General features: G+C 37.5%; 1 protein-coding gene and 1 non-coding gene across 5 annotated transcripts in view; one reads left to right on the top strand and one right to left on the bottom strand.

The window, feature by feature from the left end:
- Nucleotides 1–20,585, bottom strand: part of LOC134754755 (uncharacterized) — a 104,687-nt gene that overhangs the window by 29,470 nt on the left and 54,632 nt on the right. For all 4 annotated transcript variants that reach the window (XM_063691104.1, XM_063691112.1, XM_063691122.1 and 1 more), the window contains exon 3: nt 1,729–1,995. In XM_063691104.1, coding sequence (XP_063547174.1) covers nt 1,729–1,876 — 148 coding nt within the window. In that variant the 5' untranslated portion in view covers nt 1,877–1,995. The remainder of the gene's footprint in view (nt 1–1,728; nt 1,996–20,585) is intronic.
- Trnae-cuc (transfer RNA glutamic acid (anticodon CUC)) lies at nt 7,747–7,818 on the top strand. The gene has a single exon. It is a non-coding gene; the product is annotated as a tRNA-Glu (tRNA).

Raw genomic sequence — 20,585 nt, forward strand, 5'->3', positions numbered from 1 at the left:
CAAATTGTGCATTTCATTCAGGTTGAATTACTTACAGAATTTACAGATGAAAAAGTAGACATATATTAAATCACATTTAAAATCGGGTTTATCGCGAATTTATTTTGTTACCTTTATTTACCGACGTTTCGACACAGGTTTCACTGGTCGTGGTCGCGGCTAACTGATGTCCCAGCAAAATGTCAAAACAGAGATTTGTGTGACTACCCAACGAAAAGTGTATTTAAAGTCGGTAAATAAAGGTAACAAAATAAATTCGCGATAGACCCGATTTTAAATATGATTTAATATATGTTCAAAACGCGATATATAAATAGGTAAGTTTTAAATGTTACATTGAAAGTAGACATTCCTTATAACGGAGTTCACAGTTACATCGTTTCACTAATCTAAACATCACATCACAATCACACTAGTTAGCAAAAGCTCTAGCGCAACCAATTCTGGTTTACAGTACCTGCGCCTGCGCTCTGTTTACAGTTGTACATTGTTACTTTTAATGTGATGACGGTACATAATTGCCTTTATTACACATGTTTGCTTAGCTGTAAACGGATAGTACTAAATCGTGGTAGCTTAAGTAAAATTTAATTGCCACCAGCCACTAGCCACCACTCAATATTCCTTCCTTCTTCCTTCCTTCTTCCTGCCCTTATCCCACGTTATGTGGGGTCGGCACAACAAGTTTTTCTCTTCCATTCTCCTCTATCTTTCGTCACCTCAGCACTCACTCCTTTCTTTCTCATATCCTCTTTCACACAATCCATCCATCGCTTTTTGGGTCTACCATACGCTCTCCGTCCATCAACATTCATCCCTAACATTCTTTTGCCTATATGGCATTCATCCCTCCTCATCACATGCCCATACCACGCTAACCTACTACTTCTTATCTTCTCCGTTACTGGTGCTACTTTCAAACTTCCCCTAATATACTCATTCTTGATCCGATCCTTTCTCGTCACTCCACACATCCATCTCAACATTCTCATTTCCGCTGCGTGCACTCTTCTTTCATCCGTCACTTTCATTTATTATTAGCACTTAACTATGCACGTACTTTTTGTGCCGCGTGCCGGATACATTAGCTCGAAATTTCTATTCATTGGGTACCTAGGTGCTCCTTTAATAATGTAACTAATTAGCAAAAAGGGTTAGTAAGATATACCTATAAACGCGATCATGACATAATATATTAAAGATAAAGATAAAAGATAAAAGACATTTATTCGTGACGAATACACTGGTTTTTGCTACGAATACACTATTTCTGTGTAGGTAGTTTAACAATTGAATTTGACAAAGACATTGTCAACCAAACATATTTTATACATTTTAAATAAGTCGAAGAAATTAGTGGTTTGGAAACCGCTGAATTCACGTTCAATGCATTTATGGCAACACTGGTGTGGCGACTGCAACATTCATAACATACTGCTGCAGTGTTTCAGCAGTGGAAAGCCGGCGATGGCACCAGCAAGTTCAGCAACGCTTTAAATACATAAGCAGTAACGCTGCTGCAGTCACCATCTGACTGTCATCTTTACTCTCGTATCTACGAAGCGGGCTCAATGCCCATAAATAGTGAAGAACTATGTCAAGCACTGGACTAAATAAAAAAAACCGGACTAGACAAGTGCGAGTCGGACTCGCCCACCGAGAGTTTTATACTTTTTAGTATTTGTTGTTATAGCTATAGAGGCAACAGAAATATATCAAGTACTTTACCTTTCGGCATCCCACATGGCGGCTTCGTCCTCGTATTATCCAAAAAGTCCAGATCATACCGCCTCGCCGGCGGGAACGTCAGGGCCACGTGCGCCCACGCGCTCCCCAAGCCACACAACACACACAACAATGTCACTAACGACGCCATCTTGGATTTATGCACTTTTCACGTCACTCATTTTTGTTCACACTAACTTGGGGTTTCTTCACTTTCACTGACTGGTTTTTACGTCATTTTGGTCGATATTTGGTTTCGTTGAAGCGTATCTGTAACAAAAGGAGACATTTGTTATAATAAGAATCATGAAATGTTCATTTTTATCGCAAAAATTGTGCCATTTTCAACCAAAAGGGTACTTATTGTCGCTTGTCAGTAAGACGCTATTTCCTATTAGAAATCAACCTTATCGACAAGCGACAATGTGGTACTTTTTGGTTGAAAACGTCACAATTATACAAAAGTAATGTTTTATAATAGATAAATTAACTTAATATAGCCCAATAATCTCATTACCATTAATGACATTTTTATATACGACAACTTATACGAAATGCTTGAACAAAAGAAGTCCGTGTAAGCTAACTTTGCACCGACATGGACAGAACAAAGTGAGGTAGTGTTTTGTTATATAAACGGCATATTTTCGTAGAAATTTGACATTATTAATGACATTCCCACACTTGGCATTGCAAAAGTTATGCATAGTTAGCCTGGTCCGATTTGAGCGCCTTTTCGTCTATATATTTTAATTTTTTTAATTTAATTTTTTTATTCATAGACCAACTGAGATCATTGTTGTTAGTACACATAAAGCTTAAATATATGGTTAGTATTATACACTATATAACGAATGTCAATAAACTAAATAATAAATTAATTAATTAAAAATTGAAAAGAAGTGAAATTAAATCAAACGAAATACAATAAAAATAAAATTCAATAAAATTAATATCAATGTCACTAAAATTTGTTTAAAAATTAAAATTTAAAAAAGTATAATAGGTATTATCATTAAGTAATTAGAATTATATAGAACACTTCACTAATCTTATATCAAATCTTGCAAAATTCAACCTAAAATACATGTAAATGAGTCTAGCTCTAACCTAATCTACTTACATAGAAATATTCACAAGTGGGCTTACTATATTTCCTATTTAGTCCATAGCAAAGATAGATATAACTCCGTAATAGATATTTACAGTCTAAGGAAAAAACGTGCCTCGAAAATCAAGAAAATTTGATTCTCGTTCAGAGGGCGTCACTAGTTTTGGCCCACTGTCGTATAGATGGCGTTGACTGTTTCGTTTGTTATTTAACAATTTTAACGCATATCAGTGAAAGAACATGGGTCAAAATCATATAAAAATAATTAATGCAAATAAAAAAATCATTTATCTATATTTAAATACATTCTATCGCATTTTTATAAATCTTCATTTTTAGTTTTAAAGTGTGTCGACAGATGGCAGTGAATTTACTAGGGTTACAAAATTTACTATGACAGTACCGCTCTAGTATAAGTTACTCTATGGTCCATAGTAATGAACTAGAATTATAGCGCTAACCATATCGCTTTAGAAATAGCAATAACATTTTAAGATCCAATAAATAGTTCCTATATATCCCAGGGGTTTCCAGATCATAGATCATTAACTTGTAGCAAACTTTCTAAGAAAGTCCAAACAATTTGTTGTAACATTGTATGTAGTAAGATTGAATTGGACCAATTTTCCAACGACAGGTTGTTAGACTTGTTAAAACAACCCGCCAATCTCCGTCAATCACAGCGGCTAATTTGAGGTTGACGACGTTAAAGAAAAGGGAAACGGAAATGCGAGTGACAGAGTAACATGTCCGTATAAAAAAATGATTAAGGTATCATCAATGAGGATATAATAAGAACTGTAAATTCACTGCCATCTATCGACATACTTTAAAACTAAAAATGAAGATTTATAAAAAATACGTTAAAATGTATTTAAATATGGATAAAAAAAAAATTATTTGCATTAATTATTTTTATATGATTTTGACCCATGTTCTTTCACTGGTATGCGTTAAAATTATAAATATCAAACGAATCAGTCAACGCCCTCTATACGAGAGTAGGCCAAAACTAGTGGCGCCATCTGATCGAGAATCAAATTTTCGTGATTTTCGAGGCACGTTTTTTCCTTAGACTGTATCCATCTATTACGGAGTTATATCTATCTTTGGTTTCATATAACACTTTAAACTCTCGCGTTTTGTGCTCACATAGAGTAACTTATACTAGAGCGGTACTGTCATAGTAAATTTTGTAACCCCAGTAAATTCACTGCCATCTGTCGACACACTTTAAAACTAAAAATGAAGATTTATAAAAATACGATAGAATGTATTTAAATATAGCTAAATGATTTTTTTTATTTGCATTAATTATTTTTTTATGATTTTGACCCATGTTCTTTCACTGATATGCGTTAAAATTGTTAAATAACAAACGAAACCGTCAACGCCATCTATACGACTGTAGGCCAAAACTAGTAGCGCCCTCTGAACGAGAATCAAATTTTCGTGATTTTCGAGGCACGTTTTTTCCTTAGACTGTATCCATCTATTACGGAGTTATATCTATCTTTGGTGCTCATAATTAATGTCCTTACCGGGTCTCGCGATTAAATTTCATTATTTTACTTTTTCCCGACGTTTCAGCTAGGTTGCACTAGCTGTGGTCACGGGGAAGACTGACGTCCCACAGCTAGTGCAACCTAGCTGAAACGTCGGAAAAAGGTAATATAATAAAATTTTATCGCGTTAGACATTCATGAAATTATTAAGTTTTTGCATAAATATTGAAGGAACAAACGGACGAACAGTCAAGACAGCGTTAAAGTAATCCATAATCCGTTTGTAAAGTTGGTCGGGTGAATACAAATAAGTATAAATCACCTCTAATATGGCTTTGTCTTAAACCAACCAATCGTGAATTCCATTAACAGGCCTTATGGATTTTAGGACCTGTTTTTATGTTCCATCCAGGTACTACAATGATACTATAACCGTTGTATTGGCCAATTGAGTCATCCTGATTTTGTACAAAATGTGTACAACTTTTCAATAGAACCGTTGTTTTAGGCTTTGAAATATGAACGTTTTAATTCAAACAATCGCCTATCGCCTAAACTCGCCTATCCACAGTCTGTCAGCAGCGCATATTGTCCTACTTCGGCCACATAATGAGGAGGGGAGATGAAAGCCTTGAAAAGCTGATCATCGTTGGAAACACGGAGGGCAAACGAGGCCGGGGACGGTCTCCAACTAGATGGAGCGATCAAGTAAAAGGGGCCCCATCCTCAACCAGTTTTTGCTCGGTCGTCAGAGACGCGATGGACAGGCACCGATGGAGGCAGATTAAAAGAACCAGGTGTGGAGCATCCACATCCACTGATGACCACGATCCTCAGTCATGAGGGAGCGACCACAGAGAGAGAGAGAATTCAAACAAATCATAAGTCTACATGTTATAAGTGTTATAACAATGGCCAATTCACTATTCAATCATCGATCGTTCGGTTTTCGGTTACTTCGGTTGGACAAATTAGTGCAATCAATCATTTCACATTCATTTAAAATTCTGATCATACGTTGCATAAACTTGGCAGTAAAAATGCACATGTCGTGGCCAGATAATTCTAAAATGGCATTCCATGAAATAATCAGTCTATGAACTGACCATGACACATAAGTACATGTCCCGATAAGCTCCATATTTGACGTAACACTTGGCATGAAAACTTAGCGTAGTCCGACTCTACCATTTTTCTCTTCAGCGCAAATGCCTAAACTGGTAACCATTGTCTAGTTCAGCCATTCACAAAGTGTGATCCGTGGACCCCTAGGGCTCCGCAAAGCGTCTGGGGGCTTCGCGAGAAAAAGCGAAAACAAATCAATAACCAGCTCATGTTAGAGATACCAGAGGGTCCACAGTTAAATAGTGACGATTTTTTCTTTTATTTAGGGCTCCGTCAAATATTTCTCTTTTGAGAACCGCTGGTCTAGTTATTTGGTTGAAAATAAAAATCCAACTATACCCTAATAAGGTGTTCCAGCTAAACAGCTAACACTCGGCAAGCCGCAAGCTATCTTTGCAAGCTATAACATAATGGCGCAAGTATCATGGCAATGGCAATGTAGCTGATTATCTGTCCATCACTTTCATCACTTTCTCTGCACAATGGCGTTTGTAAGTATATAATGATTGTAATGTGTATCATTACGACTTATCTTATTGTTTTCTGTTAGTCTTAAATGGTTAGAAATTTAATAATTCGTTACGATTTGTCATTGACACAGTAGCATATGATTTAGTTATTGTAGGACACAGATTTGTACGAAAATGTCTCTTAAGAGATTTGAAATAAAACTATTTGAACGGATTATATCGCGTGTGATGCTTTTAAAAGGATTTTTAAATGTTTTGAGTTCATGAAACATAATTTAAATTTAGTATTAGTTCAGTTTCTCGGAAACTATAGGTCTACATTGTAAGAAATTTTAACTGTGAGCTTATTTACCTACATGTTTTATAAGACTGTTTGTTTCTATATAAATAAAAAAAAATGAAAAAAGTTTCATTTTACATTAAAGTGAAGTATGAAGGTTGGTACTAAGGAATGTTCCTAATTTTAACGCAAAATTATGTTTAATTTGATTACATGACTTCAATCATTAGCAGTTTAATTTATCTATATGGATATAGCGAATTAGCAATATAATCCAACATCCCGACTACCTCCACTTTCGCAATTGAGTTGCTATTTCTAATGAGGCTAAAAACCTACTGATTATTTTTAACCAATCTAGTCTGTAGATTATAATATATCTTTCGCTCAGGTCGTTTTTTAGGGTTCCGTACCCGGGTAAAAACGGGACCGTATTACTAAGACTCCTCTGTCCGCCTGTCCGTCTGTCTGTCTGTCCGTCTGTCTGTCACCAGGCTGTATATCATCATTATCATCAACTGTGATAGACAGTTGAAATTTTAACAGATGATGTATTTCTGTTGCCACTATAACAACAAATACTAAAAAGTACGGAACCCTCGGTGCGCGAGTCCGACTCGCACTTGGCCGGTTTTTTATTATTATTTTATTAGATTAATTCTTTGCAACATTGATTACGCTCGGGAGACGCTGTGGGGGGGTCTCTCTAAAACTAAATATAAACTTTTCTTTGGTTCCAATTTGGACCCAATTTATAATCTGTAGGTTTTTAACTCATTATTTTTCTCCGATTACAGCGCCATCTGAGCCAAGTTTTGCGCTATCCTCATTGGCCATCCCGGGCGTCGACCGGCCGAGGCCGACCGCTCGCGTGCGCGTACGCCGCGTACAGGTGGACACTTTCCCCGCATTCCGCGCACGCGCCATCGCCGCCATCGGCCACTAATACGGTACGTAATACTCGTAATAGTATGTCCAGTGTATACAATGACGATGACAGTGCAAATTTTTACGCACTGGAATTTAAAATTGATTCAAACAGTCTGTCTAAGCCAAAGAGGATATAATAGAATAGAGCGGTACTGTCATAGTAAATTTTGTAGCCCCACTAGCCCCAGTAAATTCACTGCCATCTATCGACACACGATTAAAACTAAAAATTAAAAAATATATATTTATATATGGTATGGATAAATGTTTTTTTTTATTTGCAATATTTGCATTAATTATTTTTATATTATTTTTACCCATGTTCTTTCACTGATATGCGTTAAAATTGTTAAATAACAAACGAAACCGTCAACGCCATCTATATGACAGTAAGCCAAAGCTAGTAGCGCCCTCTGAACGAGAATCAAATTTTCTTGATTTTCGAGGCACGTTTTTTCCTTAGACTGTATCCATCTATTACGGAGTTATATCTATCTTTGATTATGTACATATTTTACCAAATAAAAGACCCCGCCTTAACTTATTAATAATCCTACCGAATTATCCATCGGTACAAGTATTTCGCCAAGACAACTAATATCCGATATGGTCTAGTGGCTAGGATACCTGGCTCTCACCCAGGAGGCTCGGGTTCGATTCCCGGTATCGGAATATCTTTTTGCATTTTTATTTTTATTTACGAAATGACTACACTACTTTCATAGAATTTTTTAACTCGATTATGGTTTCCGCTTACAACAGAGCAAGAAAAATAAAAAGTACACCTTTTTATTCGCTTTTAACGGTATCATGTTCATTCGCTTCTTCTTATACCTGACATAACCACTCTATTACAAGAATGTAACTAACAACCGATTATTAAACATTATTCAATCAAGTCGCCACGCTCTATAAGCAAATTAATAACTTTTCATAATGAGCTAAGGAAGGACGCCATCTAGCGGATCAACTTCCCAACCCCATTATTTAAATAACAACCTAATTACGCAAGGAATAAAAACCAAAATTAATCGTTCAAGTTCTTAAATTGCTATGTCATTGAAATGTCAACGTAATTACCATAAGCATACGACTTGAAATCGATTATAGCATGACATTGCGCCACCTAGCGTGGAGTAGCGGGACTTAATTAGGGCTTATCGAACTAAATCTGGTTGAGATTGCAATTGCATGGGAATCTTTGCAATGCACGTTTATTGTTAGTGCAATGGCGTTTTCTGTTGAAACAGTGGTGTTATTGTTTAGTTTTTGTTATGAACATAGTATTTGGTATTTGGAATAGATGCCATAACAGTAATTTTTAATGCCAATCAGCAATGTATACCATAGAGTAACTTATACTAGAGCGGTACTGACATAGCAAAGATAGATATAACTCCGTAATAGATGGATACAGTCTAAGGAAAAAACGTGCCTTGAAAATCAAGAAAATTTGATTCTCGTTCAGAGGGCGCTACTAGTTTTGGCCTACAGTCGTATAGATGGCGTTGACGGTTTCGTTTGTTATTTAACAATTTTAACGCATATCAGTGAAAGAACATGGGTCAAAATCATAAAAATAATTAATGCAAATAAAAACTATCATTTATCTATATTTAAATACATTCTATCGTATTTTTATAAATCTTCATTTTTAGTTTTAAAGTGTGTCGACAGATGGCAGTGAATTTACTGGGGTTACAAAATTTACTATGACAGTACCGCTCTAGTATAAGTTACTCTATGGTCATAGTAAATTTTGTAACCCCAGTAAATTCACTGCCATCTGTCGACACACTTTAAAACTAAAAATAAATATTTATAAAAATACGATAAAATGTTTTTAAATATGGATAAATGATTTTTTTATTTGCAGTAATTATTTTTATATGATTTTGACCCATGTTCTTTCACTGGTATGCGTTAAAATTATAAATAACACCCTAAATTAGGCTTTTCATAATTATGTTTACATCAAGTTTACATACCTGTAGGTATTATCAGTTTGTATGTGCCTTTGTATTTTATGTACATATATATATGGGTATATTATACATATCGCCTAACAATATAAATAAATAAAAGATAGATTAAATAGGTAAATATGATTGATCATTAATTCAGAATAATAAACTTATTTACAACAGAATAAGGAAGAGGAATATTTTAAGAAGGAGGTAAAGGAAAATTTCAAATCAACAAAAATAAATATGTTCTTGGTGTTGTGGTTATTTTTATGTCTTAAGACTGGTTCTAAACTGAAAGTATTGTTCAAATTTTATATTTTATTGCTATTTATTCCGTAACCTTACTTTTCTCAGGCAACCTCAAATCACCGATAACATCCATTTCCTACTAATTAAATAAATTCCGTAAACCAAGACAATTACGGAAGCAGTTGGTTCCAAGTGTTCCAACTCATAATAAACAAAATTAACACTAAATCATTATTAGCCAAAGTAAACTTTATTATCATAGCAATAAGACGACATTGGCACACAAAAGCTAATTCTGTGAGAACTTTTCGAATACCCAATACTAGCTTATTTGTATTCGAATTTAACCCTTATTATAATAGAGTAAAGTTGATACAAACTGTATTTTTATATTGGTTTTGTATAATTTTTTTAAACAAACTTGCAGATCTACAAATCATTAGAATATAGTTCTTATAGTTAAAGAGTTAAAGTTGAAAGGGAGTGCAGGTTTAATGTAAAAGTAACAACCATGAAGCCGGCAGATAATGACGAATCGGTTGGCGACGTTTCACAGCTGTTACGGTTTACGGTCATTTTATGCAATTTTCGAACTGCATCAGCAATATCAGCATCTGCTTTTGTGCTTGTTTACCTTTTGCTTGCATTTTTCCTGACGAGGTTAAATTAAATACATACATTTTTAATGCATAATTATGTGAAGTAAATGCTATTGTACCTAACACTTTCGTGGGCTATATTTACACTCAAGCAAAGAACAAATTTCGTTATCGACCGCTCTATTACATATTCCATTGATAGAGAGGAGGGAAGTAGATAACGAAATTACGTATTTTTTTGTCAGTAGGTCGTTAGTGTCGTTACGTCGTTAGCTTTGTCGTCAGTAGGTAAAACATTGGTACTTACTAAATCAAATAGAATTTACCAGTAAATTGGCCAATCGAACTGTTCATTTAGTCAAAAGTAAAAACCTGGAAATGACGAATGATGGAATGGTTAATGACGCATCATAAAATTAAAAGAATTGTGTAAAAACAATCGTTTATGCCCTGACTCTAATTTAGAAATGCCAATAAAAAGTCCATTGTTTCACAAAACCTTAGCCATTCGCAGAGCAATTGATAAACCAGCAGTTACTGAAAAATAATCATAGAAAGTATTAACGCAAAAACAGTCATTATGTAATTGTCATTGTGTAGGGCCGTGGAAGACAACTGGGCTATAACCTCATTCGTTCTTGCCTCTATCAATCGAAGCAAGAGCGATAGAGACAGATAACGAAATTTCGATTTTCGGTAGGCCCTGTTCCAATAATGGAATAGTTATCGCAATAGGTCAGTCACCGGAGTTTTTGTGGACACTACATTCTGTGGTTAAAAATAAAAAGACGGTAGTGAATTTGGCTTCTGTTATACTTTAGGACCTTTTAAAATGATTGGCTTGCTTGTGGTTGGGCCAGTTATTATGGTGTCACGGTTAAGTGCTTGTGATCAAAACAAAAGGCAGATAACTTAACGTTTTGTTTATGGAGAACGGACAAAAATTTTGGACTTTCGTGTCAACGGATTACATTAGATTTTTTTTTTTTTTTTAATAACCTGTAGTATCCCACTGCTGGGCAAAGTTGTTGAGCTGTTTCCGGCCAGTTATTAGTGAAGGTGTCTAAGTCGTCCCGCCATCTCCGCCTGGGCCTGCCACGTCCGCGCTTCTTTTGCGGCATCCACTTACATTAGATTAGTAAAGTTTATATTTCCTCTTTTATTATTAGTTTATAACATACAATCAGAACTTCATAATACGTATCTCAATCCAGTCAAGCTTCACATTGAACCCATGAAGGAACTAGAATCACCTTTCCCACGCAATTGATTCTTCAAATACATGCCACTGCAGTCTCACGAAGAATTTGCATTTTACAATGTTATTCAATACTTGTCACTGTTACAAAACGCTTCAATTACTTACTTCGTTAAATTATTACTTATAATGGACAAAAGGCACGCACTTCCTAAAACAGCGGAATTGATTATTGCAATGAAATGGGGACATTTCTACAACATCGTCCGAAACCTCTCGATTATCAATTTGCATATAACGTAATCTATTGGTCAATGGATTCGTAAAGAAGTTTTTTTCAGTTATATCATCACAAATCACAAGTTGCGGTGATCATTTTCGCCAAGGAGCAACTAATACAGTGAAAGCTTAAGAAGATTCTGAAGCACTAAGTGAAAAGTTGTATGAAAACCACACACATAGAGAGAAGCACCGATAATTAAGTTTATGGATATAGGAACTTCCTACCTGTCGATAAATTCTGCCCCATAGAATCCGATGTCTGCACAAGTGCGGAAATGGTGTTTTAGATGAGAAATAGTATTAAACATGATGACGTAATCGTATTAAGTGCCAGTTGCACCATCCGCAGTTAAGATAATATGTACATATTATTCACCATTCAAAAGTGCTTGCTGCTAGGCCTACATGAATAAAGTATATTTTGAACTTTGAATTTGATAGACTGATCAACGTCACCCAGCGCGCCGCGGCGGTTTACTATGAAACTTTCCGTACAATAAAAAGCGAACTCTTTAGCGATGACAAACAGTTTGGTGCAACCGACCCTAAGCAGGCCCTCAGGTTCTACTGTAGATCCCCTTCACATGACTAAGCTTGTGATTAACTAGTTATTCTCTTATCAGAAATAAAATCATCAACCCGACGAGACGATTATCTGAGACCATTAATCAGTTGTCGTGGTCGTAGTTAATTAAGAAGCTGATTGGCGAGATTGATGAAGATTACAAAACATTTATAAATTCTTAAAACCGGTCCTTCATAAGATAAACGATATACGAAGCTGGACATTTGCAAAGGAAAATCCAATCTTTCTGAAACAATTTTGTTAGGTTTTTTCACCGTACAATGAATATTTAATAATCTTCACTTACGTATACCTTGTCAGGCGGAAGTGGAACTCGTCAATCCCAGCCCATAGACACAGATATTCATAATTTTTACATTTATGTGCCAGTGGAGGTTAAAGTTATATTGAAGAGTAGATAAATAACTGCACATTTCATTATTCCTAATTAAACGTTCTCTTCCGGAGAGACAATCAAATCTTCCAAATAATTGAATGTGGCATAACATTGCAAAAACTGGCGAAATCAGATTTGTTCTAGTCTTGAGCAAAGGATGATATCGTTACAACATGAAGAAACAGAGCTGTAACGATGCAAATAATTGCAGTCTTTGTTCATCTTCGGAAATATAAGACGTGTATCAATTTTGAAACGTATAATTCCAATGTTACGGCTACCTGCCGAAGTAGTATATAAGTTTGATTTTAGACTTAAATACAGCACCAAAAGTAGACGTTAATTAAGCTTTAATACACGAGGTATAATCTTTAATTAGTTGTGAAGACCTTTATTAACAAAATTATTACAGTTACAGTTAAATGGCAAGCAAGATTAAAATAAAATATTCACAGATCTAATGTTAAGACAATAATTAAAACATTCAATGATAAAAGAAAAAGACGGAACGGTAAGAAATTGATCAATTCCTAAGATAATAAATCATTAAATACATTTTCTTATTTCAATTTAGTATATTATGACACTAACGGTCCAGTTTGCAAGCTTATTAACATGAAAATTGAAGAGCCAAACGATATATCGCAACACGTAGCCCTATACATACAAGAATATACAAGAATTCAGTTGCCGCGAGATTACCAATACCAACTCGTGATAAAGTTGGTCAACACCGAATCAGTAATGATCGGTATTAATAACCGTTTCACGGTAATTGGTTTTAGCAACGAGCTAATGTGGTTGGGTAACGGTATGAAATTGATATAGAGTGATTAATCAAAAGCTGAAATTCTTGTGTTATTTACTGAAGATTGTAATTTATGAAAAAAAATACAATCAAAGATTATAATACTATAATGATAATAGAACTAGATTTGTTTGAATCTCGTATCTAATAATGAAGGTTTAAGAATACTACCTATAAGGTGCTACGCTTTTTCCTACTATTGATTCCTACTATAAAGCAATGTGATGAGAGAGATCTGTTTAAGAAGAATTTGTACTTTCTTTCCATGCTAATTAAGGTTCATTTGCCAGTTAAAATAGCTTGCGATTATTAAGTAAAAGTTGATCAATTTATAAATTTTAATAAGATGTTTATTATTCCATTAATAAATAGACTGAACAAATGATTGTTGAAAACAAACGAGTTGACTAAACAACTAATGATTCATGATTAAATTGTATCGCCATATTAAGAGCCCGGTTACGATTTTAGTCGCAAAAATGTAAAGTTGATAGATTTCTTCTGTGAAATTGTACACCTTTTGTTACCTAATTAAAATAACAAGTACTGGTTTCTATTAGCACGACTTCTTATCTCTAGGTTTATCAGATCAATTTTTTGAAAAAAGGCTTACTAAATTAGTAATGAATTTTTTTCTGATGGACGTTTAGGTAAACGCGTGTAAAGCACTGATTTTGATGCTCTTATTTGTAAATTTCGTAAAGTTTGGACTGCTAAAAATGGTAAATTTGTATTACACATATTCTGTACTCTAGGTTTATCAGATTACATTGTTGTTATATGACTTAGAGTTCGAGGAAATGAAAGTTAAACGAATTCAATTTTCTCCAGAAATTACCTTAAAACAAGTGACAATTTCTCCGAAAATCTACTTATTTTCGACGTAGATTGCATACTCAAATAATCTGCAATGTTTACTTAAACTGTTGCTGTACTTCATTTTATTTAAATTGCAACTTTTATTTTCTGACGATTTTTTAAAAACTTCCCCTTTTACTGGTATAACATCGGTGACACGCGCTTGCGGCCTCAGTCCCGCGCGGGAGCTGGTAGAGGCAGGACGTTTGTTGATCGGCTCCGCACGTTGCATCGACGACGACGAAGTTATTTATCATTGTGTGCGTCGCTCGCCGTGTAAAAAGTTATATTTGTTTGCGTGTTTGGCTGTACTGTGTGCGTGTAAACTGCGACCAGAAACTTTAATCCTTGGGTTGTAAGTACTTGTTTATTAACCGCCTTCAAAAAAAAAGGAGGTTCTCAGTTTGATCCGTATGTTTGTATATGTATGTATGTATGTTTGTTCGCGATTATCTCGCATTTGGCTGAACCGATTTTGATGCGGTTTTTAGAAAAGTGTTTGTTACATTCTGGAGAAGGTTTTAGTATACATAGAGCTGAGCTGATGCTGAACCCTGGCTGTACCTAGTGGAACGCAGGTTTAGTGCAACATAGGCACACGCTGTTTTGGTCTGTCTTGATGAGCAATTAGGAGAGCAGTACCCAAGATGGAGCTGATGCTGAACCCTGGCTGTACTAGTGGAAATCAGGTTTCGTGCAACATAGGCACACGCTGTTTTGGTCTTCCGACACGTCTTGATGAGCACTTGGGAGAGCAGTACCCAAGATAGAGCTGATGCTGAACCCCGGCTGTACCCAATGGAACGCAGGTTTGGTGCAACATAGGCACACGCTGGTTTGGTCTTCCGACACGTCTTGATGAGCAATTAGGAGAGCAGTACCCAAGATGAATCTGATGCTGAACCCTGGCTGTACCTAGTGGAAATCAGGTTTCGTGCAACATAGGCACACGCTGTTTTGGTTATTCGACACGTCTTGATGAGCAATTAGGAGAGCAGTACCCAAGATGGAGCTGATGCTGAACCCTGGCTGTACCTAGTGGAACGCAGGTTTGGTGCAACATAGGCACACGTTGTTTTGGTCTGCCGACACGTCTTGATGAGCAAGTAGGAGAGCAGTACCCAAGATGGAGCTGATGCTGAACCCTGGCTGTACCTAGTGGAAATCAGGTTTCGTGCAACATAGGCACACGCTGTTTTGGTTATTCGACACGTCTTGATGAGCAATTAGGAGAGCAGTACCCAAGATGGAGCTGATGCTGAACCCTGGCTGTACCTAGTGGAACGCAGGTTTGGTGCAACATAGGCACACGCTGTTTTGGTCTTCCGACACGTCTTGATGAGCAATTAGGAGAGCAGTACCCAAGATGGAGCTGATGCTGAACCCTGGCTGTACCTAGTGGAAATCAGGTTTCGTGCAACATAGGCACACGGTGTTTTGGTCTTCCGACACGTCTTGATGAGCACTTGGGAGAGCAGTACCCAAGATAGAGCTGATGCTGAACCCTGGCTGTACCTAATGGAACGCAGGTTTGGTGCAACATAGGCACACGCTGTTTTGGTCTTCCGACACGTCTTGATGAGCAATTAGCAGAGCAGTACCCAAGATGGAGCTGATGCTGAACCCTGGCTGTACCTAGTGGAAATCAGGTTTCGTGCAACATAGGCACACGCTGTTTTGGTTATTCGACACGTCTTGATGAGCAATTAGGAGAGCAGTACCCAAGATGGAGCTGATGCTGAACCCTGGCGGTACCTAGTGGAACGCAGGTTTGGTGCAACATAGGCACACGTTGTTTTGGTCTTCCGACACGTCTTGATAAGCAATTAGGAGAGCAGTACCCAAGATGGAGCTGATGCTGAACCCTGGCTGTACCTAGTGGAAATCAGGTTTCGTGCAACATAGGCACACGCTGTTTTGGTTATTCGACACGTCTTGATGAGCAATTAGGAGAGCAGTACCCAAGATGGAGCTGATGCTGAACCCTGGCTGTACCTAGTGGAACGCAGGTTTGGTGCAACATAGGCACACGCTGTTTTGGTCTTCCGACACGTCTTGATGAGCAATTAGGAGAGCAGTACCCAAGATGGAGCTGATGCTGAACCCTGGCTGTACCTAGTGGAACTCAGGTTTCGTGCAACATAGGCACACGCTGTTTTGGTCTTCCGACACGTCTTGATGAGCAATTAGGAGAGCAGTACCCAAGATGGAGCTGATGCTGAACCCTGGCTGTACCTAGTGGAACTCAGGTTTCGTGCAACATAGGCACACGCTGTTTTGGTCCTCCGACACGTCTTGATGAACACTTGGGAGAGCAGTACCCAAGATAGAGCTGATGCTGAACCCTGGCTGTACCTAGTGGAACTCAGGTTTGGTGCAATATAGGCACACGCTGTTTTGGTCTTCTGACACGTCTTGATGAGCAAATGGGAGAGCAGTACCCAAGATAGAGCTGATGATGAACCCTGGCTGTACTTAGTGGAACTCAGGTTCATTTATTGTTATCAGAACTTCCACCCCCTTTTAACCCCCAGTACCTACTGCATGTTAAACGTGTAGTAGCTCTGGTCAGGTGCCTGCTTCATCTGGCAGCCCTCCAGGTGTTCCAGGTCTTGAAGAACTTAACCTGCCTACAGCATACTCTACCAACTTCAGATTAAAAGAGTTTTACCCCTGATCCGATGCGTCCAGCAGCACTCCAGGTGTTCCAGGTTTTGAGCTGTCTCCGTCATACACTACCCACAACACGTTGAGCGAGTGTTACCCACCTTTTGCCCTTGACCCTTTGCACTCAGCAGCACTCCAGGTGTTTCAGATCTGGAGCTTTCCCCATCATACACTACCAGCGGCACGTTGAGCGAGTGTTACCCGTTACCCCTGACCCTTTCTACCCAGCAGCACTCCAGGTGTTCCAGGTCTGGAGCTTTCCCTATCATACACTACCAGCAGCACGTTGAGCGAGTGTTACCCCTGACTCTTTGCACCCAGAAGCATTCCAGGTGTTCCAGGTCTTGAGCTGTATCCATCGTACACTACACACTACCAGCGGCATGTTGAGCGAGTGTTACCCCTGACCCTTTGCACCCAGCAGCACTTCAGGTGTTCCAGGTCTTGAGTTTTCCCCATCATACTCTACCAGCGGCACGTTGAGCGTGTGTTACCCCTGACCCTTTGCACCCAGAAGCACTCCAGGTGTTCCAGGTCTTGAGCAGTATTCATCGTACAACCAACAACACGTTGAGCGAGTGTTAGAAGAGTGGAGAAGAGAAGAGGATGACTTTGGAAATAAAAATTATTATACACCCTTCCCAACGATTAAGACTATCTCCATAATATCAAATTCCATCCAAATCGGTTTTATTGGATCCCATACAAATTTCCATTACCCCCCCCCCCCGTTTCTGGGGTAAAACCTATCCTATGTCCTTCCCCAGGACTCAAACTATGTCCATACCTCATTTCATCTTAATCGGTTCAGCGTTTATTGATTCCCCATACAAATTTCCACCCCCTTAAAGGGTGAGTTCTTGAATAAAAAGTATTCTATGTCCTTCCCCGGGATTCAAACTATCTGTATACCAAATTTCAACAAAAGGCTAGTTTCCGCTCTGGGTTGGAACGTTGGAAAGTCAGATGGCAGTCGCTTTCGTAAAAACTAGTGCCTACGCCAATTCTTGGGATTAGTTGCCAAGCGGACCCCAGCAGACTTCCATGAGCCGTGGCAAAAAGGCTGGGATAACGCGAGTAAGATGATTATATATATATAAGATATTGCCTTAGTGCAAATCATTATCATCATGCTATATAATTTGTATGTATTATATGAATACATAGGAAAATTGTTAAGAGTAATAAACGTTTATATCAAATTTACCGAAAGTTTTATTTTAACCTAATTAAAGTTATAGTGACGCATAGTGCGCATAATGTTGCGAAAGTATCAATATTGTTTAGGCGGTCGCGTTATTTCAAGCAGCGGCCGGCGTTCGGTTACTGTGTAAAAGTCGTATCTTCGCGCGTTTTCAAATCGACTACGGGCTCTTAAACCCGGTTGAACAGCTGTTGAGACATCTGTAGGTCAAAATTGCGGTCATTACAGTTAAAAAGATAACCACAGATTCTCACATTCCATCACGCGAACGTCCAATTTTCTCAAAACAAATATAATAACCCCTTTTCTAAAGTAACCGAATCAAATCCAGCCATATTCTTCATTAAAACTTGCACTTGTGAAAAGTAAAAGTGGTCATCCCGTCACGCTCGCGAGCAAGTGAATGCTCGAAGTTTGTTTATGAACGAACGGTTAATACTCGTAAGTCGTAAAAAAGATTGAGATATGTTTGGAAAAAAGGTGAAGACGTAAGGCGCAGGGGCGTAGCTAGAGGATATGGCGCCCGGGGCAGTCACCAAATTTGCGCCCCCTGACGACTGACAAAAGTTTCCCTGCTGCTGCCTTTTGCCTATTTCCCCCCCATTAACGCCACTGGTAAGGCGGAGCAAGAAAATGTGTTGACGCCGCAATTAACAGTAGTAATCTTTAACCGATTGAAGAAATCATGTACATATAATATGGTAGCAGTTGGCTACGTTGTAATGACAATGTTTGTTTTGCGTCTTTCAATCGCGTGGTGGTAACGAGTGATGTTTATTTTTACCACATGGAGAATGACATCCATCATTCGCCTGATGATGATTAAAGAGAGTAAAAAAACGATGACACTAAAGCAACATTTGAATAATTACATAAAATATTAATACTAAAAGATTGTCATCTGAACTATCAGAATCAGAGGGCCTACCGCGAACTACGTTCGACGTGTTGCCTCTCTGTCGCACTTGTAGATTCATACGTAAGTGTGACAGGGAGGCAACACGTCGAACGTGACTTCGTGGTAGGCCCTTAGAACCCCTAGTGTAAATTTCATTCGATAGCGTGACGTGACGTACTCGTTTGCGTTAAGTGTCATTTTGTATGGGATTTTGAACTGCGCGCCAAGCGGGACGTTTAGGAAACTCAAAATCCCATACAAAATGACACTTAATTTTATAGACACCTATCTAACTAATGATTGACAATTAAAATAAAATAAAATAAAAAAGCCGTTTATTCACACTAAGTTTAGGTTACATTTGTAGGTTGAATCTATCTTAATTTGCTTAGTGGTGAACCCCTCTTTGGGTGAAGGCCTCCTCCAACTCAATCCATTTGCTTCTGTTTGAAGCTATTGCCATCCATTGCTTTCCCACAGCCTGGGATAGGTCATCAGCCCAACGCTGCTGCGGCCGGCCAGCGCGCCGCCCTCCTGGTGGTCCTCTCCATTTTGTTGTTTCTATGGTCCACCTCTTGTCAGTATAGCGTGATATGTGGCCAGCCCAGCGCCATTTTAGGGATAAAGCTTGTGTGAGAGCATCGACTACTCTGGTCTTTTGCCTAATTTTTTTGCTGTTAATTTTATGTATCTTCCTTATTTTAAGGATACTTCTCTCCATTGCTCTTTGGGTTCTTATGATCCTAAGTTGGATTGTTTTTGTGTATGTCCATGTTTGGCAGCCGTAAAGCAGGCATGGCAAGAGGCAGGTGTCCATGACAATTTTCTTCATATGTAGACTGTAGTTGCCCTTCAGAACCTTCTAGATCCTTAGCAGTCTCAGCTAGTATGGCAATGTCATCTGCGAATCTCAAATGGCTCAAATTATTGACAATTACTATGATATTACTTAAGTTTAATATGGCTCATGCGCTGACCTCAAGTCAAGTCATTGCTAATATTGTGTCATTCATTCTTTATCGTCGAATGCCTGTAGATTAGTGTAGATAAATACCCGAAATATTTGTTTTATACTATATAAATCGTGTTTTTATATGACCAGTTTAGTTATATAACGAAGTGAATACTACTAGTGTAGTATGTGGTAATTGTAAGTATTTGTTAAATAACGTTAGTTTGAAGGTTAATCGCAGTTTAAAACGTAGCGGAGGTCATAGTCATAACGCGTGTAATTGATCTATAAAGACCAATTGGATTAATATTCTAGTGAAAAAAGTTAACCTTAGATCAAGAACGATGTAAATACGAATCCATGTTTACAACAGTATATAGTAGACAGTATTTATACACGAAACATTTACTATTGACAATATTGACTATAGCAATAATTAATATGATTGCATGCAAATATAAAAGACTTGACTACGATTTACCTTTGTATATCTGACTTGAAATATGTAGGTATGTACTTGCATAGAGTAACTTATACAGAGCGGTACTGTCATAGTAAATTTTGTAACCCCAGTAAATTCACTGCCATCTGTCGACACACTTTAAAACTAAAAAAGAAGCTATTTATAAAAATACGATAGAATGTATTTAAATATAGATAAATGATTTTTTTTATTTGCATTAATTATTTTTATGATTTTGACCCATGTTCTTTCACTGATATGCGTTAAAATTGTTAAATAACAAACGAAACCGTTAACGCCATTTATACGAGAGTAGGCCAAAGGTAGCCATT

The sequence above is a fragment of the Cydia strobilella genome, chromosome 2 (assembly GCF_947568885.1).
Source record: "Cydia strobilella chromosome 2, ilCydStro3.1, whole genome shotgun sequence".
Classification (NCBI taxonomy): Eukaryota; Metazoa; Arthropoda; class Insecta; order Lepidoptera; family Tortricidae; genus Cydia; species Cydia strobilella.